The sequence below is a fragment of the Cavia porcellus genome, unplaced genomic scaffold, assembly GCF_034190915.1.
Source record: "Cavia porcellus strain 051 isolate PalLab524CR breed Dunkin Hartley unplaced genomic scaffold, mCavPor4.1 scaffold_17, whole genome shotgun sequence".
NCBI lineage: Eukaryota > Metazoa > Chordata > Mammalia > Rodentia > Caviidae > Cavia > Cavia porcellus.
In genome coordinates this window covers 49,346,976-49,374,764 of record NW_026947500.1, presented here as the reverse complement: position 1 = coordinate 49,374,764, position 27,789 = coordinate 49,346,976, and the positions used below count along the sequence as shown (strand labels likewise).

At 36.6% G+C, this 27,789-nt stretch overlaps 1 protein-coding gene and 4 pseudogenes across 1 annotated transcript; 4 read left to right on the top strand and 1 right to left on the bottom strand.

The window, feature by feature from the left end:
* Window positions 1-2,765: 2,765 nt before the first annotated feature.
* LOC100726629 (olfactory receptor 5M5-like) lies at window positions 2,766-3,659 on the top strand (annotated as a pseudogene).
* Window positions 3,660-6,250: 2,591 nt separating this feature from the next.
* On the bottom strand, window positions 6,251-6,882 carry LOC106026333 (olfactory receptor 5M10-like; annotated as a pseudogene).
* Window positions 6,883-13,596: 6,714 nt separating this feature from the next.
* LOC100722235 (olfactory receptor 5M11-like) lies at window positions 13,597-14,506 on the top strand (annotated as a pseudogene).
* Window positions 14,507-16,491: 1,985 nt separating this feature from the next.
* On the top strand, window positions 16,492-17,379 carry LOC100722515 (olfactory receptor 5M5-like; annotated as a pseudogene).
* Window positions 17,380-25,842: 8,463 nt separating this feature from the next.
* On the top strand, window positions 25,843-26,790 carry LOC100722792 (olfactory receptor 5M8-like). Its single transcript, XM_013146401.2, has one exon. It carries the CDS (start codon window positions 25,843-25,845, stop codon window positions 26,788-26,790), a length of 948 nt encoding a protein of 315 aa, XP_013001855.2.
* The last annotated feature ends 999 nt before the right edge of the window (window positions 26,791-27,789 follow it).

Sequence of the window (27,789 nt, the reverse complement as noted above, 5' to 3'; positions counted from 1 at the left end):
TTTCTGCAAGGTATTATTGAACCATAGGGATTCTACTTCTATGAGGCAAGTCTGTTATAAATTCCCCAGGCTCAGCATGTAAGTGCTGCCACTGTGAAATCACATCCTTTCTTCAGGTTGCATAAGACACACCTCTTTAAAATTTTGGAATCCAGAAGCAAACATTTTCATGGATCAGAGGAACTTGAGAGGATACTTCATCTAATGAGTTGGCAAAATGTCTCTCTGGAATTGCTACTATTCTTTTCAGAGTAAGGTAGTTATAAATAAATGCAGAGTGGAGTGGCTTTTACATAATTCAAAGAGAGTTAGACCAAAATGAGCATTAATTCATCAAAAAGTAGTCAATGCTTCCAGTTAAGAAAGCCCTGGTGTCTATGGACATAAATTAGATACAATCTTTCTTCCCTGAGGAAGTATAATATTCTAAACCAAACTTGGGTCTTTCACCATAAGGTGAGGAACCACAACTCTTTAAGTGCTTATTCCTGGCAACTGACATCCTCACAGGGAAGCAGTTACTATCATTAGCCAAATTCCATCAATAAGAAAATTAAGACATATAGCATTTCATAATTTATCCTAAGTTATACAACTTGGAACTAGAAGAAGGGGGATTTCTACCTGGGAAATGGGACCACAGACTGTCAGTAACCATTATGTTCTGGTTCTCCATACTTAGCAATACTTGTTTACTGTCACTGAGTTCAGAAAATCAGCAGTAATATAGGGGAATTCATAAAGTTGTCTTTCATATTCTCATTGTATTCTGTAATTATAATCATTGTTTCAAATCATTCCTATACTCTTGATATAGAAATGAATACTTTCAGGTTTATAACTTATATTAATTATGTAAAATTCATTAAAAGATGTACTTGAAGGTGATAATTATTTTCTGCTTTCCACTGAGCCGTCCTTGGCCAAGGGAACATTATCCTTGTTAATATAAAGTCCAGAGGCCTCTAATGTGGGGTCTGAGAAGTGATAAGAAGCATTCACATGAGAGAGTATCTCTGGAGCGTGTATTGTAGGAGCTGTAGGATCACCCCAGCGATGTTCATGTCCCTTGAAAATGATTCTCTTTGAGATTTTCTGACTTAAATCGTACTGTCTGCTGTGTTCCCCTTCTTGTAAAGGAAAGTTGGTACCTTGAAGTATTCAATTAAATTATATGGAATTCTCATTGCTTGCATTGCCTTATTTCTCTACCGCAGCAAATGAACAGAGATGTCAATGTATTTGAGTTTTAGTGAACATTTCAGTAAATAAAGACATTAAGAATATCAAAAGAGTATTTGTCAGTTTGGCTACTATAGTGATAAAATCAGTTGGATATTAAAAATTTAGAAAAAAAGCAGAACATAATTAGGATTTCACTGAGTTTGGTAACTTACTTTATACCCTATAACCTTAGCTACTATGTCCAAAATTTTTGTATCCATAAAGACATAAAGCAGTGGACAATGGAACCTGTGTCAAAGGAATAAGACGATTATGCAATGACCTGTTCCCATCACCAATTTACAGTTGCAGAAAAAGTCACCATGGCTTTGTCATAACTGTGGAGGATGTTAGCTTTCTGTAACAGTCTCCTGGCTGCATTTCTTCTGCCCAAATGTTAAGAGGTGCACTTCATGGCATCTTAAGTACTATCTCAATTCTACAGTTAACATGGATATTAATTTACTCTAATCTGAGAAAAGAATAACATTTACAGTTTAAGGAGACTTTTGAACTTATATTAGTGAATTTTTAAAAGGTGTTGCAAGAGTTAGCATGAGTTGTAGCTACAAAACCTGATCATGGTCTGGGAGCTCAGTTTTCAACCATTTCTCATTTTCTCAAACCTCCCCGCCCACAAGAAATTTGCATACTTCATGGCTTTCTTTAAACCACACACCTCATGGGCATTTCAAAGCACCAGTGTGTGTGTGTATTTTACTATATATATATGCATATATAAAGCATATATATACACTTTTTCTTAGCTCAAGTCAAAAATTTATCACCTGTGCAAAAGGTATAAAATATAAAAATAATCAGAAATCCTGGGGTAGCCTAAACTTTAAAGGAGTTTTATGGTATGAGGGTCTCCTAAGATGGGCTAGATAGTGAAAATGAACATGCATTATAGGGGGAGCAACATCTTCAAAATAATATTGGATTCAGGGGGAAAGGGGAAAGGAGACCCCAGTTCCATGTGCACCACAATACAACTTCACTCCCTGGAACTTAGTCAGCCATGAATAATACAAGTAAGTCCCGTGGCTGGTACATTGCATACCATATCAAAAGTTAGAGTAAGGGGCTGGGGATTTAGCTCAGCGGCATAAGCGCCTGCCTTGCAAGCAGGCAGTCGTGAGTTCGATCCCTGGTACCGATAAAAACGAAAAAAGACCAAAAAAAAAAAAAAAAAAGTTAGAGTAAAATATAAAGTATTCTATTATGTGTTCAAAAGCAAGGTTTATTCATATCCATATGTAAAAGCAAATGATGGATGGATAAACATGATCAAGACTTGCAAAAACATAGTGGCTTTAAGTATGAAAATACTACTTAGATTGTCAGAATATTTCTATATATGTATATATTCATGTGTTATGATTTTGGATATATATTTAAATAAATAATTTTATGCCACATATACAAATTTGAGAGAAGGGGAGAAATATCAGTTATTATGGGGCAGTAAAACGTCACACAAGCCAGATGCATTTTTCTTTTCTTTTTTTTTAGACTTTACCCAAAGCCAGCAAAGCAGAATGATAAAGCAAAACTACTCCGCAGTGACTGAGTTTATCCTGCTGGGACTCACAGAACGAGCGGAGCTGCAGCCCGTCCTCTTCGTGGTCTTCTGAGTCATCTGCCTCATCACAGTCACTGGCAACCTGACCATGATTCTCCTCATCAAAAGCGACCCGAAACTCCACACCCCCATGTACTTCTTCCTCAGCCACCTCGCCTTTGTGGATCTCTGATATGCAACTACGGTCACTCCCCAGATGCTGGTGAATTTCTTATCCAAGAAGAAAACCATCTCCTTCATTGGCTGTATGATACAATTCAACTTTTTCACTGCACTTGGGATCACAGAATATCGTGTACTTGCAGTGATGGCTTATGACCGCTATGAGGCAGCCCATTGGATGGCAGCAAAATGTCCAGGCAAATCTGTCTCTCTCTTATGGCTACTCCTTACCTCTATGGCTCTGGTCTGTCCGGTCACAGACCATCCTGATACTTCGTCTGACCTTCTGTGGACCTAACGAGATCAACCACTTCGATTGTGCTGACCTGCCACTCACGGTGCTGGCCTGCTCAGACACACACGTCAAGGAGACTGTGATGTTTGTGGTGCTGGGTCCAACCTCACTTGCTCGCTCAATCATCCTGGTCTGCTATGTGTTCATCTTTTGTAGGGGCAAGGCCTTCTCCACCTGCAAGTCCCACATGATGTTGTCATTGTCTTTTATGGGTCACTGTTTTTCATGCACTTTAGACCCCTTTCTGAATCATTTGTGGAACAGGGTAAAATTGTAGCTATTTTTTATATCTTTGTAAGTCCCATGCTAACCTCTTTGATCTACAGACTGAGGAACAAAGATGTTAAAGTAGCCCTAAAGAATGTTATCCAAAAAGAATGGTTGGCTAAGTAATATAGAGAAGGTCACTGCTATGCAAAACATCGGTTTCATCTAGCAGTTTAATGAACATATTAGTTAATAAATCACTTTGCTTCATTATTTGTGACCTTTTGTAACTCACTCAGGAGATTTGCAGTTATATATTGCTATTAGTCTGGACAGATGGGCCCAATTCAGTGAGTGTTTTCACAACTGTAGAAAATCACAGGGAAAACCATGGTATTGCTTTATAAAATCAATGCAGAACACATACTTCCATCCATAGTGTGCAGTCTAGTAACTCATTATATGGTGATAAGAAGTGATTACACGTTTTTAGTCCTCAAAAAACCCTGAACTGTTTTCCCATAACTTGACAATCCTGGGAGGCAATTTTTCCTTATTCAAATTGTGTAACACTGCAGGGGAGTTAGCTCAGTGATGTAAGCGCCTTCCTGCCGGGTGCAAGTTTGTGAGTTCAGTCTTTAGCACCAAAAAAATTATATAGTAATGCAAAATTTTTGGTAGTATCTCACATTTTTAATATATTACTCTAATTGTGTTTCCAATCCAATGTTATTGTCTTTCATGTGGTATTTTTTATGGAAATGCCAAGCTTTCCAAAGAGTGGTTTTGTGATTGTTTGTTAAGAGCATGGCTTTCCCATCAGTATGTAATGTTTCTCTCACTGATTCATTAAGATATCCTGTATTTTTAGTTATGTAAATTTGTTATTTTAGTCATAATGGACATGTGTATTTGTAAAATTCATCACATAGCACTTCTATAATGTTTATTTATATTTATCTTTTGACTACCATTCAATACTTTATCTTTTGATGTGTATTTTAAATTTAATTTTAAGAGTCTTTTTTAAAGACCTAAACCTTATATTACTATACATGTATATGGTTACACACATACAGATATGTGTGTGATTTATTGCCTGATTTAGGATCATATTTTTTGAAATTTTCATAAATAAAACTTGTATGTATTTTTAAAACATATTTCATTTCTTGGTTCAGTGTCTCCTTGGAAATCAAACCATACAATTGATATTTACCTACATCATTAATTTAGTATAAAGGTTTAACTTGTTAGACTATGGGAGAAAATACGACATAATGAATAGCCTCTTTATCAGAGCAATTAGTCATTATTACATGTTAACAAATTATCACATTCACTTCAGGCTTCTCAGACAATCAGATATTAAAAGACTGAATAATCCATGCTTGATTCTGTTTTTCTCAATTTTCTGCAGCAAATGATGTTATTTTAATGATTAATTTTCATGTATAGTTACATCAGTATTATTTTGCTAGAATAAAAGTTTATATACATGAAATAAGTCTATGTGTCTTCTACAATTTTTGGATTTACTAATATTGCTAGATTTATCACCGAAGGATTAGGTGACCATACTGCAATGATTTTCAGTGACACAGTCTGTACCAATTAATGAATATGGCAATATGCAATGTAACACATCCTAGCAAAAACTTTTCTTGAGTAACTTTAAATTCTTACCAGTGAAGTATTTCCTTCCATAGAGGTCTGTTATTTTGGGGTTTTAAGAAATATATAATTGAAAGTTTAATGTATACTAGAACTGTGTCAATATTGCTTATAAAATTTTAGTTAGATTGAATCTTTACAAAATAAAGTAAAAATGAATGAAAATGTTAATTAATTTACTGTGTATTGAAAAGTAAATTTATTGTGTTTTTAAATTTTTTTCCACTTCCATCAACAGTGTCTTGTGTTCTTTATATTACACATTTCCTCCAACATTAACACCATCAGACTTTTGAAACATTTCCCCATCTTCTGGATGCAAAGTAAATTTTCACTTCCTATTTATGGTGGGATAGTATAAATGAGATTAAGTGCTTGTAGACACATTGACACTAATCTGAGATTTCTGTTTTCCCGCTGTATGCTTGTATTTCATGTGCATTTTCATTTGAATTATTTGACCTTTCTTATTCATTTTACAATTGCTGCTATAAATTTTTGGCTAAGCACAATTCACTTGCCACCATCCCAGAAAGAGCTAAAATTTTATATTTAGATATAAAATCCAACCAACCCCTTGATGGTATTTTGAAATGGTTAATTTCAAAGTTCATTATTTTCACATAAAATAAATTCATTTTTATATCTTTGTATATCATGTGGACATTGCAGGTGTTCCACATTGTTTTCCTTTGGCAGGAGACATGGCTACTCATTTCTAAATATTGTGTTGCTTGTACCTAGTAGTAGTGATGGGGTGGTAGTTGATGTCACACTAAAAGAGTTTTGCATTGATGCATTTTGTGGATGTAAACATAGTCAATAGAAAGTGAAACATATTTCTGGAATCAATGAAAAGAATTACATTGAAGACATAAGTGAAAAAAAAATGAACAAAATTGGTTACTGAGATTTCAAGGTAGGCAAAGAGTCGGACACCGGAATAGTTGTTGCATTGCTGAGATCCACTGTATCATCAGCACGTATAGTGGTGACAGAAGAACACACGCTAAAATGCAATTTTCTGAAAGATATTTTCCTTGACCATGGGATATAGGGCTCCTCTATAGATCAAGGGGTTTAGTATTGTTCTCAAAATTATTTTAAAAAGTACTTATTTTGGACTCTTGTATAGATTTCTTTTATAAGGGCATTATGTACATACAGAACAGTGTTCTATAGACTATGGTCATCATGGTCAGGTGGGAACCACAAGTAGAAAAGGTTTTGAGCCTGCCTTCTGCAGAAAGAATCTTCAGGGTGGCTGCAAAAATGAAAGTGTAAGACAGAAGAATTACGGTGAGAGTGTTTGACAGAGTGAAGGCAGGGACAACAAACATTGCCATCTCTTTGCCACAGGTGTCAGACCTGACCAGCACGAGAAGTGGAGGGGCTGGACAGTAGATATGATGGATTTCCAGGGAGCCACAGAATGACAGGTGGAAAGTCAGCAGCACATGAGACAGGCCATTCAGGAAGCTGAACCGGTTAGGAAGGTGATTAGTGAGACACAAATGCACCTGGATATCCTGGTACTATAGTGCAGGGGGCTGCAAGTGGCCACATAGTGATCCAGGGCCATTAATACCAGCTTGTAGAAGTTGGTGATGACAAGTGCAATGAAGATCAGGCACTGCATGAAGCAGCCTGGCAGGGAAATTGTCTTCCTCTCAGAAAGGAGATTGTGCAGCATGTTTGGAGTGATGTATTCCATGTAAAATGCAATGTTGTCCATCTAGTTCCTTTCAGAGAACAATGAAGTTGTGAAATATATTTCTCAATAAATGAATGAAAAATGCAGAACCAAAAACTGTTCTCACTGCTTTGAAAATACAGCCTTTATGCATGTCTTTATGCATGTGCATGGCAAGTACTAAAATTTTTGGTTTAAGAGATAGAGTTCCAGCAGTGAAGATATTCTATACCTTCTCTGAGCTCACATTGTAATGTAGGGGGGACAGATGAAATCCATGTACAAAGTTATACACCTATTTTAGAAGGTGGGTACTGTGAGGTTAAAGGAAGTGGCATTCTTCAGATGGCCAGCAGTCCTTTACAGAACGGGGATTTGCATGTTAAACAAACAACATGTGGAACTCTGGACATTTCAGTTTTGGCTAGTTAGTGTCTTTAACCCATAAATGGAATATTTCTTTAAGAAAGTTTAGATGTTTAAAGTCTGGTTTGTGCATCAACTTGATGTACTGTATTTCCATTCTTTGAAACTATAATATGACCAGGAAAATTATTTATGAAGTATTAAACCCCATAGGCATTGTTTATTTGGGAACACCTGATTCATATTCATCAGAAACATTTACATGTAATAATAGATTATCAAATTAAAGTATAATTCTATGAATACAAAAATGAAAATATTTCCGCATTGAGTAGGTACAAACATGCATATGTGAAAGAAGTATTTTTAGCATCAAATGCAGAAAGTAATTTACCTGTAGAAATTGTCTCACCATATTATGTGCAAAGTGGGAACATTTACAATGTGTTTGCACATACTCCCTTGAGAATTTCATTTTTTCCCTTGAGAATTTGAGAAATAGTTCTAAACATCTAATTAAAATATTGTTTAGTCCTTAACAGCATAACCTTAAGTTGATATTTAAGGAGCTGTATTCCCTTCTGGGTCCAAAATTTCTCCATAGCTTTTCTGTAACCAGTGTGATGCATGTGTGCGTGAGATTATCGTAGATGACAATCAGGAGTGATAAGTTTTGCATTTTCATTACAGTAAACCTAAATGTGTACCTATCAGAAACTTTGCTTTTCTCTGTGAACACTAAGGTGAAGTTATCTCATAGTACCCAAAGGTGGGAAGCTGTGGTAAGTGAGAGCCTCAAGGGGAGAAGATAATTGTAAAGCAGAAATTTGATGTAATCTCTAGTATGGTAGAGAAGTACTGGTCAGAGACAAGGGCACTTTGGTGTGAAGACCTAACAGAACTGTTCAGTAAATGTCATCATCATGCTTAGTGCCTGAGAGGTCTAAGAAATGAGGTCATTAATGAAACTGGTATCTCACAATGATGGTAATTTCAGAGGAAGGTTGGTACTACCACAGGAACTTTGGAACACAGTCAGACACTGTGTATGCAATGGGAGAGGGAAATCGGGGTTGGCTTCATTAGCTTAACTGCCCAGCTCAAGTACATTTCCAGGTATATTCAATAAAAATGCACCAGTGTATTGCCTGACTAATGCAGGAGAGATGTCCTTACTATTTTAACTCTTCAGATGTTATGCTATGCTTTGAGAAGTTAGACAATGAGATAAAGCATTATATAATTATCAAAACATGTATTTGAATCTCCACACAAAATTTGAAATGTTGACATCTGCCATATTTTTTGCATATGGAGGTGGTAAATGGGTGTTTTAATTTTTCTTTTTTATCTGACTTGTCTCATATATAATGATGACATTTTTAAAATAATGCTTTACAGTTTAAATATTTCAGTGGAATGAAAGATCTTATTGTATTGTTAAAGTGATATGCCTAATTTGCTGACTCCTTATGATAAAACTCTTTTTTTTTTTGAAAATCAGAAGTGGTAGAGCTGAATCAAATGAAATATCTATTTTAAGATTTTGAGGAACCTCTACTCTAATTCCCACAGTAGTTACACTGATTTATATTCCTTTCAAAAATGTAGAAGAGTTTTCTTCACAACCTGGCCAATATTTAGTTTTTAGAGTTTTCAGTGTTGTTCAGTGATGACATATTTCAATTTTAATAAAATTATTCTTAAAATATTCATCTGTTGACCACATGTATCTATTTATTCAAATATTTTCAGATACATATTAATATATAAAGCACCATGAATGCTATTGAAAATATTTTTAAATTAAGAATTAGATTAGCTCCATTATAATGGAATAGACATATGAAAAATAGCTAATTCTACCAGATATGGAAGAAGAATATATACATATATTTTAATTGGTATCACTTTCTTCTGCTCTTTGCCAGCTAATCTCCAAACAGAGGACTCATAGCTATAATATAGCAAGAACTCAAACAAATAGACGTAAATAATTGAAATGAAAAGACACCATTAAGTACATCAAAAACTGTTCAGTGTTTTTAACTATTGGAGAAATGCATACTGAACAACACAGAAAACTCTAAAAACTCAATGCTGGCCAGGTTGTAAAGGAAACTCTTCTACATTTTTCATAGGAATATAAACAAGTATAACTACTGTGGGTTTTAGACAAGAGGTTACTCAAAATCTGAAAATAGATATTTCATTTGATTCAGCTCTACCACTTCTGGGAGCTTCCCAAGAGATTAATATGTTATATTACAGTGACACATGGATAGCAAGAGAGATTAGTCAATAAATTAGTTTTCCACAGTCATTAGTTTTCAATTATTTAATAAATTTTTTGTGGGCATAACAGCAGCTATCGTCATCATCTTAATGTGTGGTTAAAGGTTTGGGAAATTTCTGGGTTTCTCATCATTGAAATTTGAAGTGACTATTGAATCCTTAGCATTGTCACTCAGTGCAGGGCTTCAAAGGGAGGCCACAGATTATAACTACTGCAATGTTTCAAGTACATTTATTTTTTATTATGTGGCTTAGACATTCTCTCATCTTGTTGCTGAGTTATCAATAAAAAATCAATATAATAAGATTCATATACCTATAGAAATGAGTAGCAATTTTAAGACCTGTAGCTGGTCCCAAACTTTAACAATGACAAAAAAAAAATAATCTTATGATTCATCACCTCCACTGCAGTACAATCATATCTCAGTTCACGAATGCTTGTCTGTGTGAATGATTTAGTTTACAAACAGAAATTTTAGGCAAAATTTTGCTCCGGTTCATGAATTCCATATAGGGTGATAAACATGACTGCGGCAGGCTTCCCCACAACTGTGGTGTGAATTAAATCCATGAACTGAGACTGCACTGTATTTATTGAATAACAACTGTGCCCTTCTCTGGCTTCATCCAGAGATAGTATAAAACCAGATTCTGCTTAGGTGTCTTAACAAAGGGGGATAATGAAAACATCGAAAATACAAGCAAAATTACTGATAGCATTCAATGACAGTACTCAAGGAATCTGAACCACTTTAGGTTAATTCTGGTAAAATATTTCCCAGTGAAGTCTGATGGAGTTAGGGGAGTGATACCACCTGGCTGCTGATCTCTTCTCTCCACCCAGTAACAAGCATATAAGGCAGAGAGTCAAAAGAGGACTGAGCAAAAATGTTGACTGTAGAGCAAAAGCAGAGAGAAGCATTTATTGCAAAGTGAAAGCAAACAGCTCTCAGGCCAATGAACCTGGCATGGGAGGGAAACATGGTCAGGTTGTCACCGGAACTCTAAGTTTTTTGTTTTTGTTTTTGTTTTTGTTTTTTTTTCGTTTAGTACCTGGGATCCAATTCACAACCTTGCACTTGCCATGCAGGCGCTTATACCACTGCCCTATCTATGGTTTTTATACCAAAAAAATCACTATGTCTCAGCCCCTGAGAGACCACCCACGGAGGTTCAAGCTGGAAAATGCATGTGGAAGAAGGTCTGCAGGGACAGGAGGTATGTTCCAGGTCTACTTTTGTAAGGGTTATTAATTTTAGCTTTAAACATAAAAAAGACATTCTTTCAAGAGATATGAATACCTCTTTATTTGGCAAGACAATCCAGCCATGCTGCAAAGGCTTCTACTTATTGGGCCTCCAGGGTCCTGGCCCTGGCCTTCCCTTTTCACTGTCACCCTCCTTTGGCCTGGCCCTTCCCTGGCTGCCCATCTTGTCTGTGGACCTCTGTCTGTCAGAGCCCTTCCCACTCTCCCCGCCTCTCAGGAGTGCGTGTCCCTGAGAAATCCTCTCATCTTTCCACAGAGTCTGGTTTGTCCTCAACATTCCTCAATATACAACATGTTTTACAGATACCGTTCAAATTCTTTTTATTTAAAGAGGAAATAAAATTTTAAAAAACAAAGCAGTAAAAGGGTACAAATAGTACAGAATTTCAAGGAAAAAATACAGTAGGATATCACTAGTTAGTAGGTTACATATTGTCATTTTGAAATAATTGTCCAAATTATAAAGCTAAAACATGTAAATTGAACATTCATACAATGAGATTGCAATCAGTGCTGATCAATGATCCAACAAAAGTGGTAAGGTAGGAAGGCAACCATCCAGGAGTGGTCATACAGAAACGGGAACAACATGAGAAAGAAATAGGACGTGGGTGCTCTCATTCCCAACTCTGGCTTTTGCTGGTTTCTGTCTTTAGCTAAAATCCATTTTAAATAAATATCAAAGGGGCTATGGCTATGTTGATGCCTTAACTTCAGGTAGATGAAAGGAAGAAAGAAAGAGGGAGAGAGAGAGAGAGAGAGAGAGAGAGAGAGAGAGAGAGAGAGAGAGAATGATGTGTTGTTTTCTTCAAAATAGCTATTTATACTATCACTGATACGTATTCTCTTCTACTTGAAATATTTCCCAGGCACATTGGATGCCAGTGATCCGAGGTGTGGAGCCAGCCAGGAGAAGGGCACTTGAGCAGCAGGGCCAACAGTGTAGCTCTGCTTCCAGTGAGTGTGAGTGCTCTGCGGGGTCCTGACTATCCTCCTCTCCAGCTGCTTCATCCCCATGGAGGCCTGCGGGTTCTGATCCTGGAGTCTGATAACACAGCCTACGTTTAGGGAGGAAAATATCACCAGCAGCATCTAAAAAGAGATTCATAAAGCAGAAAATTTGAAAATTGTACTTAGCAATGTGTCCTCCTGGTGATTCAACTTTTGTGTACTTTGTTTTTCTCAAAAACACCATGATGATGACAGCATCTATCAAATAGAATCATATAGATATTACCTTTGCTAATTCACGGCAAGAGTTAAGCCTAGAAATGGAAACTTGGTAAATGTGTTTAAAGATCCATAGAACCCATCTGCTATTACTAGCTTATTTAAAATGTTCCTCAGGTACTCAGCATTCTTGATAAAGGAAATATACTATTAAAAAGACAGTTCCTAGTTACTGACCTGAAACTTACAGTGACGTGAGTGTGGTGACTAAATTTGAAATGAGAGGAAAAATTAGGGGAAAAAAAGTTTTTAAGAGATTTTAAATACAAGGGAAAAGCCAAAAATTTTAAATATCTTGAGAGAAAATAGGAAGGGATTCAGGACTAAATAGTTGTGTTATGAGGAGAAATAAAAAATTGGAGGGATTCTAGTACCTAAACAGCTTAAATGTTAACTCCACACAATTTCATTTTTTTTCTTGAAAGATATTTCAACTCATTGCTGTCACAATCCTAAAAACATCATGTAAAAATTCATCTATTCGATGGTTATTTTTTCCATGTATTTGATAAGCATGCACATTTCCTCTTCTCCCTCCCTCCTTCCCTTCTTACCTTTTTTCTTTTTCTTCCTTCCTTCCTTCCTTCTTTCCTTCCTTCCTTGCTTCCTTGCTTCCTTGCTTCCTTCCTTCCTTCCTTCCTTCCTTCCTTCCTTCCTTCCTTCTTCCTTTTCCAGCTCTGGTCATCAAATCCCAGGTATTCGTGTAGCTGAGGCAAGCACTGTGCCACTGTCACTCCTACAGCAGCTCTCTAGGATGTCATTACAATGCTTTTCCAGGGCTTCAGTCTGTAGAGACTTGCATTAGGATTCTCTGGAAACATATTAAATATGAAGAGTCTACTAATGTACATAGGATATTCTACAATAAAGTATCTGTAAATATGCTTCAAATTATTAAGCTCACCAAAAATTGATTCCTCACAAAATTTCACAAATCACTCATTTTTCCTTAGTACATAGCATCACAAAAAGCTCTCAGGGATGCACATATGTTATATACATGGCTAACAATCATTCATCCATTCATATTGTCATTGTTTCTTTTTTAAAAAATATATGTATTAGATGAGGAACTTTGATAAAATAACAACTTGGATTTTGTTCCATCTTCAAGACCTAACATAGAAAAATTAAAAATTAAAAAAAAATTACTGTGATGAAATATCCTAAGAATAAATTAGAGGCATATTTGGTACACTAGAAATGCAGTGTAAAAAGATGTTGAATCAGTTTCATATATGTGGAGTAGAGAGTGAAAAATGCATCACTAAACTGGCTTTCAATCTGATGCTTGTAGGATAAACATTGAGAACCCCAAGATAATGAGGGCAGAATGAGGTCATTTTTATTTATGAATATAGACATAGATACAGGTACTAGTGTCTGCATATATATGAGTACAGTGATAGAAATATAGTAATTTAATAAAAACAAGTGAAATCATGGTTTAGTAGAAACACAAAATCAGATTACAGTGAAATTCCTTGTGGAACCTGCATTTTAAGAAGAAAATGATGTCCACGGTATTATCATGGTTTGTATCTTAGGTTGGCTTGGCTTCCCTGGTTCCCCCTGGAGACCCCAGCTCTGAGGAAATGCCCATCACCAACAGCAGCGCAGTCACAGAATTTATCTTGCTGGGGCTCATGGACCGCGCAGAGCTCCAGCCTCTGCTCTTCGTGCTCTTCCTGCTTGCTTACCTTGTCACCATGCTAGGCAACCTGGGCAGGGTAGTGCTGAGCACACTGGACTCCCGCCTTCACACGCCCATGTACTTCCTCACTCACCTGGCCCTGGTGGACCTGTGCTACACCTACAATGCTACCCTGACAATGCTGACCAATTTCCTATCAGACAAGAAGACGATTTCCTTTGCTGGCTGCTTCATAGTCTTACATTTTTATTGTCCTTCTGCTCATGGAGATTTACATAGGCTGCAATGGCCTATAACCACTACATGGCCATCTGTGACCCTCTGCGCTACACTGCGAAGATGTCTCAATGGGTTTTGTCAGCCTGGCTGCACTGCCCTATGCCTATGGCTTCTTAGATGGGCTGCTCTAGGCCATCCTGACTTTCCACCTGACCTTTTGCAGGACCAGTGTCATCAACCACTTCTACTGCATGGACCCACCCCTCATTAAGCTCTCTTGCTCAAACACTTATGTCAATGAACATGCCATGCTCATCTTGGCGGGCTTCAGTCTGTTCACTTTTCTTAGCATCATCCTGGTGACCTACGTCTGCACTGTCACCACCATTCTCAGGATCCCATCTGCAGTGGAGCGGTGCAGGGCCTTCTCCACCTGTGGTTCCCACTTGACTGCTGTCACCTTGTTTCATGGGACCCTCTTCTGCATGTATGTGAGGCCACCAACAGAAAAGACTGTTGGACAGTCTAAAATACTAGCTGTCTTCATCCGTTCCATGGTTAATCCATTAATCTACAGTATGAGGAACAAAGATGTGAATTTTCTAATATCTAAATCTAAGAACCTCAACTAGAACTGCTATAACTCATTCTGTGGTCTTGTTTAAATCATTAAATTCAATAGACTTTATAAATTCTATATGTGATTCTAGCAATTTTTGAAGTCATTGGTCAATACCAGATTAACAATTAGAATCACTGAAACATCAAAATACATGTGTGTGTCAAAATTGTGTAATTGTCTTTGTTGTTCTATTCATTTACCTAGATGAATGGTGACTTATAATGCAGTAATTTCATGAGAATAAGCTCTTGATCACTCAGAGCTACCGACTGAAAGTGATGACAAACTATTGCAACTACATTGCTTACTTCCCAAGATTCCAACAGGTGAAAGTGTATGTGAATTATTCTGTTTTCCCTGGAGTTATCTTTTGTAGTAACACTACGTTCATTTGTTCCTGGTGAGTTAAAAATATCTTAGGGGTAATTCTCCCAATTATAAGCAGGAATAAGTCATTTTTGGCAGATTCTGCCCCAGATCACTGGTGTTTCTGAGAGGATCTTTCCTGGGGTCATAGGAATAAGGACAGTGTCTTTAGGACTTACTGTTTCTTGTCTTTTTTTGTTTTGTAACCTTCATCATTGATGGTGATCCTTTTAGAGCTTTGAATGATACAAACAGCCTGCTCTGGCACTTGTCAGATCCTCAGACAGGTAAAATGAGACAGTTCAGGTTTCTTGTTTAGAATGATCATTAAACATATAATTTCACTCTTAATTATGTATTTATAATAATTTTCATCACAAATAAAATTTTCATCATTCATTCATTGTTGAAAATACATATTAGCAATTTTATAGTATCTTGTTAATATTTTGAGAATATTTGTAGAAAGAACAATCTCATGGTCAAAAAAATCAAATAAGATGCAACATTTTATTGAAAACTGAGACAAATAAATGAGCTATACTCATTTTGTGAAAAGTAAAACTCTCATAAAACTTTTTAAAACCTCTTTTAAGTTTCCAGAGACAGAAAGTTTGAGGGCAAATTTACTGTTACCCAAGAGGTACCTAACTAGTGATTGCAAACTGATGAGTGAAAAATTAGGATATTAAAAGTAATGAAGACTTTGGAAATTAGTCAAATCTGACATTACATAGATGAGGCTGCTAAATGCCATAAACAAAATCATAACATCAAGTTAAAGAAACTAGTTTTTAAGTGAAGACTGAAAAGAATTGTTATTGACACACACAAAATATGAAGCCGTCCTGCAGATCACGTCCTATAACAGATGAGTACCTTGTCATTGAGTAACACATCTCACTCAAGTATTTGTGAGACAATGAAATGAAAACTCAGCAGACAAGGAACAGGCTGGGTCCCTAAAGGCAGCATGGAAAAAGAAAGTGTTTTTTCCTGAAAAATTATTGCTCATGAGCTTCACCAGACGCTGGCCTTGTTCTTCCTTTCCTACCCTGAGCTCCCGTAGCAGGCTGGATATTGCAGCAGACCTCTCTGTCTTCAGGCTCAGTGGAGTTGAATTTTGAATTCAATTCCTGAACTTATACTTCAGTCACTTCTGTCTTTCTTCAACCATTTCTTTGTCTTCAATTTCCTCTTGCTTTTTCATAGGCATCCAATCCCAAAGGGCTGCAAACACCTTATACACAGGCAACCTAATGCCCAAGGCTGGTTAGTAAGCAACAGCAGTTCTGTGCTACCTGGCTGCCTCTCACATTTGCATTACTAAGTTCAAACCTAAGTGACAGGATACAAATGTAAGGTAAATGGCACCTCTTTATCTTCCCAACAACAGAAACTAAACAATCATGAATACCAATCAATTTATGCTTTTGCATTTTCATGTAATAAAAATAAGCATATGTGGAGATATATTCACTATGAATCAAAATCATTGAAGTGACCAATTCTCTTAAACTTATTATGTAGTTTACTTTTCATCACTTTAATCCACAGAAAAACAATGTGACCTGTTTGAGGCAGTGACACTTTATATAGAACTTCATTTCTATTGGTTATTTTAAAAAAATGTCATTGTATAATTTACTGCATACACTGAGACCTGATTATGCAGAGCTGTTCCTGGTGATCTACTTGATCACCATTGGGAGGAACCTTGGGATGATGGTCCTGATCTGCCTAGATTCCTGCCTCCACAAGCCCATGTACTTCTTTCTTGCCAGTTTGTCCTGCTTGGATCTGTGCTATTCTACCAACGTCACTCCCAAGATGCTGGTGAACTTCTTATCAAAGAAGAAAGCCATTTCCTATGCTGTTGCTTAGTGCGTTGCTATTTTTTCATTGCCATGGTGAACTCTGAATACTGTATGGTGGCAGTGATGGCCTATGACAGATACATGGCCATCTGTAGCCCTTTGCAGCAAGATGTCCAGAGGAGTGTGTGTTCACCTTATTGCTGTCCCCTATGTCTATGGGTTCCTCAGTGGCCTGAAGGAAACCATGTGAACATATCGCTTAGCCTTCTTTGGCTCCAACATCGTCTATCACTTCTGTTGTGCTGATCCTCCCCTCATCTGCCTCACCTGCTCGGACACTTTCATTTAGGAAACCTCCATGTTTGTTGTAGCAGGATTCAGCCTTTCCAATTTGCTCCTCATTATCCTCATCTCCTAGCTCTTCATTTTCACTGCCATCCATAGGGTGCATTCTGCAGAGGGCAGGCACAAAGCCTTCTCCACCTGTGAGTCTCACCTGGTGGCAGTCGCTGTGTTTTATGGGACCCTGTTCTGCATGTGTGTTAGCCTCACATGGACAAGTCAGTGGGGCAGTCCAAAATCATTACTGTGCTCTACACTTTTGTAACCCCATAGTGAACCCCATCATTTATAGTCTATGGAACAAGGATGTGAACCAAGCTTTCCAAATCTGGTCAGCAGTAATGTTCTTTCCAAATAAAGCCAAAAATCAGTGATTACCTTCTTTACAAATTAAAGATTTATTTATGTCCCAAGTACCAATAAAAAAGATTTATTTATGAGAACATTATGCAACTTAATACAATTTATTATAGGATATTTACATTCATGATAGAAATCTATAACAGTAAAACATAAAATGCATAGGAACAAATATTTTATAATTGTATATAACACCTAAATGCCATGTTTGTATGAAGGGTGAAAAGCTATGTATGTCAATTTGGTAAATAATCATTACACATCTTTACACTGAAATCTCTTGAGAAGCTTACAATGTAACAGTAAAATATTTCTTTCCACACCCCTTATCTTACATTCTTACTTGGTAGTGACTTTATTATCATTTTTTCAAGTTTCCAGAAAAATACTTTGTATATAGAAAAAGATTTATGTGGTTATATATGTACACATGTATGAGGAAAATTTAAATGCTTGCTATCACCTGATTTTTAAGAACAAAGAATGCCATAGATTTATTATGCAGAGCTTTAATCTGTATTTTTGGGTGAATGTCCTTGAGCATGCTGAGAAAATTTTCTGTCACCTACAGAATAAAAAAATATATTATAACACTTCCCTCTGAGTGCTTGACATCCACTCATGAAAATCACTTTCTATGAGGTGCTTTTCTACCTCCGTCACAAGAACAGACTCCCAGAATGTCAAACAGTGTTTTCAGTTAATCATTTCTGTGTTAAGCTCTTACCAAAAAAAAAAAAAAAAATGAGTGTCCTTAAATAACTGTGACTGTAGCAGGGACTATCAGTGATATTCCACATTTTTAGGTTGAAAAGTACTACATGCCTTTCTCATCTCTGTTTTATTAAACTATTTTTCTTTAAAAATATTTGTATTTTAAAAACAAAACCAAAAAAGGATAGAGGGGATACAGAATTTCATGAAATAGGAAATTAACACTAGTTAATATATTACGTATTGTTATCTTAGAAGCAGTTGTTCAGATTACAAAGCAGGCATAAAAATGATTGAACAATCAAACGACAACAGATATGTTCTTTTTGATAAGCTTACAGAAATTAGTAATATAGTTATCTACCTTGGTGCTCTAGAAAGAATGGCTGCCATCAAGAAATCAACCAACATAATAGTCAAACCAGAAGGGGCATCATAGTGAGTCTTATTGCCTTCAAAGTAGTTGCCTATACACTGATACTTGATACTTTCCTACAGAGCAGAATAGAGTCTAATCAGTCAAAACAAGATAACGGGGGTATTACAGGATTTCAAGTTAATAGGAAATCAAAAAAGTTATTATAATATATCCTGCTAGGTTTTTTGATTTTTCCCTTTAGTTTAAAAAAGAAATTTAAAAAATTAAATAATTTTTTAATGAATAAGGGAGAGGTTGAGATAAAAGGGGGCATAACAACATAACAATACAGGTTAAAGCATGACACTTTCAGCAGCCTAGTGCTTCACCACCAAATAACCCGACTTAATAGTAGTTACCGTAGTGTCTTTTTCCTTGAAATACTTGAATATAACTCCATATGCCATAGCATCTGTGAGATTTACAATGTTTGGGTTTTATTGGTCTTGTTCTCTACTGTTTTGTTCAACTTTATAGTACCTAATGAGATAGACAATTCTTCTTAAGGAAGCAAGAGGCATTATGGTAACCATTGTTGATAACCTTGTACTCTGTTTTTACGTCATGTGCTATATCTATCCTTGGTTTTGACTGACAGCTTTGTTTTAACGTGATTGATTTTATTCTCTTACAAAAAAAGTAATAAGATCTAAGGGAGCAACAAAATCCAAAATGTGTAAATTTTGTTGGAATAAAGAAATCAACCAACAACAAATGCTAGAGGGCCTGTGAGGAAAAAGGAACACTTATCCACTGTTTAAGGGAGTGTAGACTGGCACAATCATGGTGGAAAGCAGTGTGGAGAACTAAGATCGGAAGTCCCATTTAATCCAACTATTTCTCTTCTGAATATTTTCCCTCCAAAATTGAAAATATCATGCCACAGTGATATAGGTGCACCTATGTTTATAGCAGCACAATTTGTATAGCCATATCTTGGAAACAACGTAAGTGTCTATAAAATGTGGAAAGGATAAAAAATATGTGGTATTTTTATACAATGGAGTATTACTCAGCTATGAAGAAGGATAAACTTGAGGCTTTTATAGGTAAATGGATGCAACTTGTGACCATACTCATAAGTGAAATAAAGAAAACTCACATGTAAATATTGTCAGTGTAAAAAAAGCTGAAAGAATAATAAGATACAAAATGTGCAATACATATTGTGAAAATGAAATGGTAAGATGGTGCTCAAAAAGAAAGAAAAACTGGTATAGGAGAAAGGAGAAAAGGAAGAAGGGCAGAAATTGTATGTGGACAAGAATATATATATATATATATATATATATATATATATATATATATGTATATATTAAACTGTTTTTCACAGGGATCTGTGATTTGATGTTTGGATCACAGCTCAAATTTCACCCACCACTCTTTATTGCCTGCATTAGTTATCAGGTATCTAATTCTAGAATGCAACACATTGTTTCTGATGTTTTAATGATAAACAATAAACATGACAAGGTGACATAAGAATATTTTTTCCACATCCCTGATCTTACACTGTCACTTGGTATTTACTCTATTATCATTTTTCTGGTGACTTTGAAGTATTATAATATAAAAGAAATTGACAAACATTTACTGAATTATCTCCACGAATTACAAATCATTTTTAATAGCTCTACACTAATACAGTTTTTGTATCATTATTTTTTTTATTTTATGGAGGAAAGGTATAATTGTTCATACATAGTGTCAATTTGAGAAGTTTAGAAGTTTATCTAAGGGGCTCAGCAGGGAGCAGGTCCTTACTTTGGAAACATCCTCATCTTGTGCGGGAGGAGGGCTCCGAGAGGATGTGCCAGACAGCCTGCATACAATACAAGGGAGGAAAGGAGGCTTGCTCCCCACAACCTTTTTTTGCTCTTGTGGTTTTTGCTGTCTTCTGCCATCTTGAACTGTTGCCCTGTGCCATGCCACCTGCTGTGGCCAGCAGATTATGAATAGAAACGTCCACAAACTGTGAGCTAAACAAATCTTTCTTAATTTTAAGAGTCTGGTATTTTGTCTCAGTAATGAAAGAAGGTAATTAAAATAAAAGGTAAAATATCATTACAAAATAACATAGTTTTGTAAAGATTGTGAAACTGGAAAGAGAAGCCTTCCAGTCTGTTTTGTACTGTAATGCAAGAATGCAAAAATGCTAATGCCAGAAAAGAAAATTAGTTTACTCAGAGTAAACTGAAACCAGCCTTACGATTGTGCAGGATGTAAACTTGTCCATTCAACATGCACTCTCCCTGGCTCGCCCGCAGCTTCTGGTACAATGTCATTTTAAACTAGAGAGGAGAAAATCAAGCAGCTCTTGTCACCACTCTGAGGACACAGATGTAGATGTGACAGAAAGGAAAAGCCCCAGAGAATAATTAGCACCTCTTCACAATCGGCATGTTTTTCCTCAATTGTATTTCAAAACTTTCTTTCTACCCTGGAGTTGATTTTTCTGCTAAATACTTTCTACACGGTCACATTTTCTGATACACTCATTCTACATTACTCCATGTAATTTTTTCAATTTTATATCATTATTTAAATATTTTCATTTGGAAATTAGCTTGCTCATAAATTATGTTAAAGCACATAAACAGAGCTGTTTTTGAAATTTACATATTTAATTACTTATTAGATCCTGCTAAAAAGCATACTTTGATACATTTTATTTAACCATTCATATATATTTAGCTTTGCAAAACCAGCCCCTTTATTCTACTGGTTTTTTAATCACTTCATCCATGCCTGAGTTTTACAGCCTCGTGCACTACAAAATAAAAGTTCAGTAAGCATTGCAAGGTGAAATACCTAACAAACATTAACAGACAAAGAGAACAAGTGCTCCACAACAGGAAAGGTAAAAAAATTTATCTTGGACAAACCAGTGGTACTGGAGAAACACATTATCAGTCATAAGGCATCAGGGTTTTTCAGAAGTAAATATGAATGAATGAAATGCTCTTGACATTTATGGCTGATATTGATAAATACACTTTCCAGAGGATCATTTTAAAATAAATAAGAAATTGCATCAAGTGCTGTGCTGAATTAACAGGCAGCTGGAATAAAGGTATCAGCCTGCTGAGACCACCTATAATTCACCTTGTACTGGGACAGACACAGATTAAGTAGGTGTGCACTATGTTTTCTTGAATAAATTATTTTAGTGAACCTACAATTTTACCTAAAATTTATATTATTTCTTTACTAAAAGCTTTAAAAAAAAACTTCATTGAAGTTTGCTATGAGAGAGCTCAGGTAAACATCAATCCTACGTGTGCCTATGAATGATTCTCTGGAAGAGATGAACGTGTGAGCAGGGAAAGTGACCACCAAGACTTCCCATTCAGAGGCCTAGGCAGGCACTTGCACACAGCAAGCCTGTGGAGCAGAGAGCAGCGGAAGGAAGGCAGCGCGGCTCCCCCTGCTGGCGGGGAAGTATCCATCCTCTATCGTTAGGTGTTGGTGCTCCAGGTTGTCACAGCTCCCCACTCACATCCGGACTAGGCTGCCCTCGTTTTTATGCCTTCAGATTCAGACTGAGCTATACCGTGGGCCTTTCCTGTTTTCCCAATTCCAAACAGCATAACCCATGGCACTCTGGGCTTCACTGTTGCATGTCATTTCCTATGATAATACTATATACTTTATGTTCAATATATATGTAATATGCAGTATACATATACGCAATACATTATCTATAATACACTATGTATACATACGCTTCTGTGGGCTTTATTTCCTTTATGAACCCTTAGAAAAACAGAGATGATAACAGAGTGGTTCTAGTGAAACCATATATGAACAACGAATTTTTTGAATAAGTTCTGTGATTTCTGGTCTAAAAAGACTTAAAGATGTTGGTGAGCATATCTGCCATAGTGGAAAGACTACTGTTAGCCCTCCCCACCCCCCACTGAATGAACTGCTTAAACAGATGCATACTGTGTGTACTGGCTTCCTGTTATCAACCACTTACAAGACACGAAACGTTAAGTAATTAGTATCAATGCATTTAAATATTTTTGAAAAAACAAAACATAGTGACATTGGGAGGTTGCCCCTGATGTCATTGCTCAATGTGATAAAGAATAGAATGAGCTCCACACTTGAAATTAGAGATCAATTTGAAGAGCTTCTAAAAGAGGCCTGTGGACAGCCTTATCTTCTGTAGCCACACTTGAATACATAATTACACAATGAAGAAAAGAAAAAGTGGAAGAAAATGTGTCAATTTATAGCATTCTTTATTCTCTGATTACCTTCTTTCATTCTTGGACCTTTCTCAAAACAAAACATTGTGAAGCAAGAATAGCAAAGGCTAAAAGCAGCTCAAAACTCTTGCTTTGAAATGAATGCATCATCCCTACAGTGCTTCCTGGAGATACAAATCGCCATCCCTGCATACTGGGCAAGCAAGTGAAGTATTTTGAAGTATTTGCTATTTTTTTTTCTAAGAACGCAGCCTTTCTGCTAAGTAAAGAGAATGAACCCTAGTGATACAGAGAGAACAGGAAGGAAGGACGTTACACAGGGAAACACAGAAGACCCAGAAGTGACACTGAAATCATTTCTAACTCCCATGCTAATGAGTGTCTGAGCTGCCTTCAGGGAACACTTAACTTGTGGAACTGAAGACGTAATCTTCATTTTTAAAAATGCAATTGGGAAAAGCAGTCAACTTTATAAACATAAGCAATTTGTTTCCCCTTGTTAATTTTGAAGGTACATAATATCTTCCTTCTTTTTAGGTTGTTTCACTTTATCTTTTTGGAAGGGTTATCTATATTTTTTGCATACATTGGGAACTAAGATGTCTTTTGGAACTGGAGCCCAAACACTTACCTGGTAGGAATGATTGTGTAATTATAGATAGATGAATAATTGCACAGAAAGGGTGCTGTTGGTTACACCTGTAGGACCAATGCTGAAAGCCTGACAATTTGCACTTGCTCTAAAGATTAAATAAAGACGAAGAAGAAACTAAACTTTTCTGCCATGTATATATGTGTTTCATACACTATTAGATCTCCACATACATTTTAACTTAATCCTCAAGGAAAATCCCTGGAACAACATTTTAAGGTAAGAAATCCTAATGTTCACAAAGTTCTATAATGTTTTTTTCTATAATTGTGGATATAAAATTTCCAGCTTTGGTATAATTTTTAAGTCAAATCTATTAAGTTTTAAGTTTTTGAACTGATTTTGTGAAACAAACGTTCCTGCTGAGGTTACTAGCAACCCTTGAGGACAAATGTTGAAGTTTTGAGAGTCCTACCATACCCTGGTAAACAATTTTAAAGGAAAGTGGGATTTGGGGATATTATAGCATACATAGAATGGTGCACAAAGTAGGGGCAGAGGCAGAGATATAGGTACTCTTCTACTTTCTTAAAAATTCACTCATGCACATGAGGACAATTTAAATTGTAGCATGTGTGTATGTCTGCACATGCACTCAAGTTTAGATACATGTATTATGTCTGTCTGTATAGAGACAGAATTCAGGGTCAGGAGACTTGCATATATAATAAAGCAAAGACTAGGGAGAGATATGAAGGAAGCAGAAAAAGGGTAAGAGGGGATCACTACCTTTTTAAAGATGATGATTACCATTATATGCAGATTCACTTTACTTTAATAAAACACTTTGTACATAGACAAACGTGGAGTTAGAGCTGAGTTTGAGATTAGGAACTGGTAAAAAGTGGATGAATAAGAATAATACAGCATAAGAAATTTTTGGACTCGCTTCAATAAAGTACAGGAAGATGGATATAAGAAACAAGAAGGGAACAGAAACAAGAGAAGTCAGAGAGGTGTTATAAACCTGGAGATCCAATGAAATAAAATTTTCAGTGAAAAAATTTCTCCCTAGTTTGAGGCCAGGTAATTGGTTTGAGTGACAAATCTTTATCTAGATCAGATTTCACAGTTGTAATCTACCATGCTAAAATTGTCAGTTTTGCACACTCAAGACTCACGCTATGAAGGTTTCAGATTGTTTATAGTAGACTGAATTGACTGGAAGAATGCTGGCTTTCTGAAAGCTTTCTCACAGGATGTGTAATTGTGCAATTTTACAAGTGTTTACCTTTTATTTTATTTTCTCCCACAGTAGCGGCCATTCTTTGTGTAATAGGGCACATTGTGTTTATATCTTATAAATATGAATTAATATACATTTTAAATTTATTTGTGGGTACCCTTAAGCAAAGAAACTGAAGGATTTTTTAAAATCTGATGTAACCTGGAAAAACAATGTTATCAGGAAAGGATATTCTTTTATAGGATTCTGTCCTTCTTGATATCTGGAAACTTAATTTACATGCAGTTGTGAGCTTTCATTTCCTTATTCAAAATGTGTAGAAGAAAATATCAGAATTAAAATGTGTAGAAGAAAATATCAGAATTAAAATTAGCATGAGATTAAATAAAATTAAAATATAGACAAAATAAATGAGTAGATAGGTAAGAAATGTAACTATAGACCAAAAGTTTTAATACATAGAAATGAAAAAAAATGCTATTAATAGAATTTGTTTGCTTTTATATCTCAGTTTTCATTACTGTTGACTGTCATGTTAAAATAATTTACTTCTATACCCTAACTTAGGTCTGATGGTCTGAAGAACTTGATTGTCCCAATTATAGTATAATGTTAGAGGAATTGCTGAAAGGCTTCCCTTAGTCTTTGTAATGTCCAATTTCAAGTCTATATTTTTTTCTATTTTCTCCCCCAAATCAGCTAATGGGTCTAAAATAAACACGCTCTGTTTTATATCTAAACCATGAAGAAATTAAGGTATATTTTACTTTATCATTAAAGGACCAAGAAATTCTATCTGAGATTGCCTGAAAGAAATAAATGTTATCAGGAAATAAACTTGTGTTACAGGTCTGTGACTAGTTTTCTGGAAGGAATTAAGTTTAGTAGTAAGTATTCAGTTGTTGATGCACAAAGAAGGGCAAAAGTCAAGAATAAAAATAACTGTGAATTAAATAAAATGCAAAAATTAGAAGTGGAAAATAGAAGTGGAGATGGGTAGGAAATATAGTTACAGACCGAGGGATTTAATTGGAAAAGTGGAAAAAGGAAATTTAGAGAAGAATGTGAATGTCTGTGTCGTTGAACTCCAGGACCAGTTTAGATGTTTTTTACTGATGATTCATTGGATCTGATTTAAATCAAAGAACTCATTCTAGTATCTCATGAGACAAAAGTGAGTCATAGGAGAAGAAAGAAAAATAAAATACTGAGAAAATATGCCACATTCTCCATCTAAAAGAAAATGTGTAGAGACCTAAAGTTCTAGTCTCTTGATGAAGGCTAGGATGCTGAGGAACTTCTCCACGGTGACAGAGTTCGTCTTCTTGGGTCTGACTGATCTCCGGGAATTAGAGCTCCTCTGCTTCCTGGTGTTCCTGGCTGTTTATGTGGTCACAGTGGTGGGAAACAGCGGCATGGTGGTCCTCATCCTGGCTACAGCCCGGCTCCACACACCCATGTACTTCTTCCTCTGCCACTTATCGCTCGTGGATCTCTGCTTCTCCTCCAATGTGACCCCGAAGATGCTGGAAGTTTTCCTTTCAGACAGGAAAACCATTTCCTACCCTGCCTGTCTGGCACAGTGTTACTTTTTCATCGCCTTGGTGCACGTGGAGATGTACCTCCTGGCCGTGATGGCCTTCGACAGGTACATGGCCATCGGGCGCCCGCTGCTCTATGGCAGCAAGATGTCCAGGCACATGTGCACGGCGCTTGTCCTGTGGCCTTACGTGTATGGGGGCCTCACGGGCCTCATGGAGACCATGTGGACCTACAGCCTGGCCTTCTGTGGCCCCAATGAAATCAACCACTTCTACTGTGCTGATCCCTCTCTCATTAAGCTGGCTTGCTCTGACACCTCCAAGAAGGAAATGTCCATGTTTGTCGTGGCCGGATGCAACCTTTCCTTCTCTCTCTTCATCATTCTTCTTTCCTACCTTTATATTTTTCGTGCCATCCTGAGGATCCATTCCACAGCAGGTAGACGCAAAGCCTTCTCCACCTGTGTCTCCCACATGACAGCTGTCACCATTTTCTACGTGACACTCTTTGTCATGTATCTGAGGCCCCCATCAGAGGAATCCGTGGAGCAAGGGAAAACAGTGGCTGTATTTTACACCACCGTGATTCCCATGTTAAACCCTATGATTTACAGCCTTACAAATAAAGAGGTGAAAGAAGCCTTGGTCAATCAGCTTTCAAGGAAGAAAATATTTTCCTAAAACAACTCATTTTTCTTTTCATCTCAAATGTTTTTCTTGACATGGTTTTTTATTGGGGACATGGACTAGATCCCCAATCTTCCAAACAAGCGTATGGTGAAGGCTTAAGTGAGAAAAGTGCTGTGATTTTTAGGGCTCCAGGAGGATCAAATCCCTCTGCAGAGTTCGAGACACTGTGAGCTAAGACAGGGAATGTCTCTGGGCAGCCCGTATTTATGTATTATTCAGACAAGGAAAAGGTTAGAGTGAAAAATGCAGGACTCTGAGAGGGATTCAAGGACCCCTCTAAGCAACAGAATATTCTAATTGAGGAGAACTGTCCTAGGAGAAAATCTCCAGGTGAATCCTTCTGCACGAGTTAAATGCCTGCAGCCACAATCTCCATCCTGCAACTTGGTGTCCTCAGCCTTGGTGTTGCAGCCAGGTGTCCTCAGCTGTGGCCTATCTTGCCCCCTGAGGTACCTCTTTGTTCCCATTTCAGTCATACCCCAGCCATGCCACAGCCCTGCATGTGTATTCAGCTTCAGGCTCCAACAGTTTTTTAACTAGGACAGAACTGATGTTGAATGAGAAAGGTAGTACAACCCTAGACAAAATGAAGTTATATCTAAAAGCCAAATATCTAAAATAAAATTTTAATTACAAAATTTTATATGGTTATAGTTTTCCTTTATTGCTTGAATATTTTATTATTATTATTATTATTATTTTGCCTTTTATGCATGGGGCAGCTTTGCACTTGGTATAAATTGGAAGAAATATCTTTTTTTGTAAATTAGATTTTCTTCCACTCCTGTTACTTCTGCAGTGAGCACTAGATTGTTTCTGAAAGTACACCACTTGCTGGCCTTGTTTTCTCTTCCACAGTGGCCAGGCTGTTTCAGATGGTGGCTGACAATCAGAAGTCATGGAAAAATATCTCTCAGCCCACTCATATTGAAAATGGAAAGACTGAGGAGTAACTTTGGTTTTTATCAGTCTTTTTGTTATATTGAATTT

What these genes read in the sequence shown, in the direction of transcription:
- LOC100722792 (XM_013146401.2), top strand. Translation starts at nt 25,843, where the DNA reads ATGAAGGCTAGGATGCTGAGGAACTTCTCCACGGTGACAGAGTTCGTC.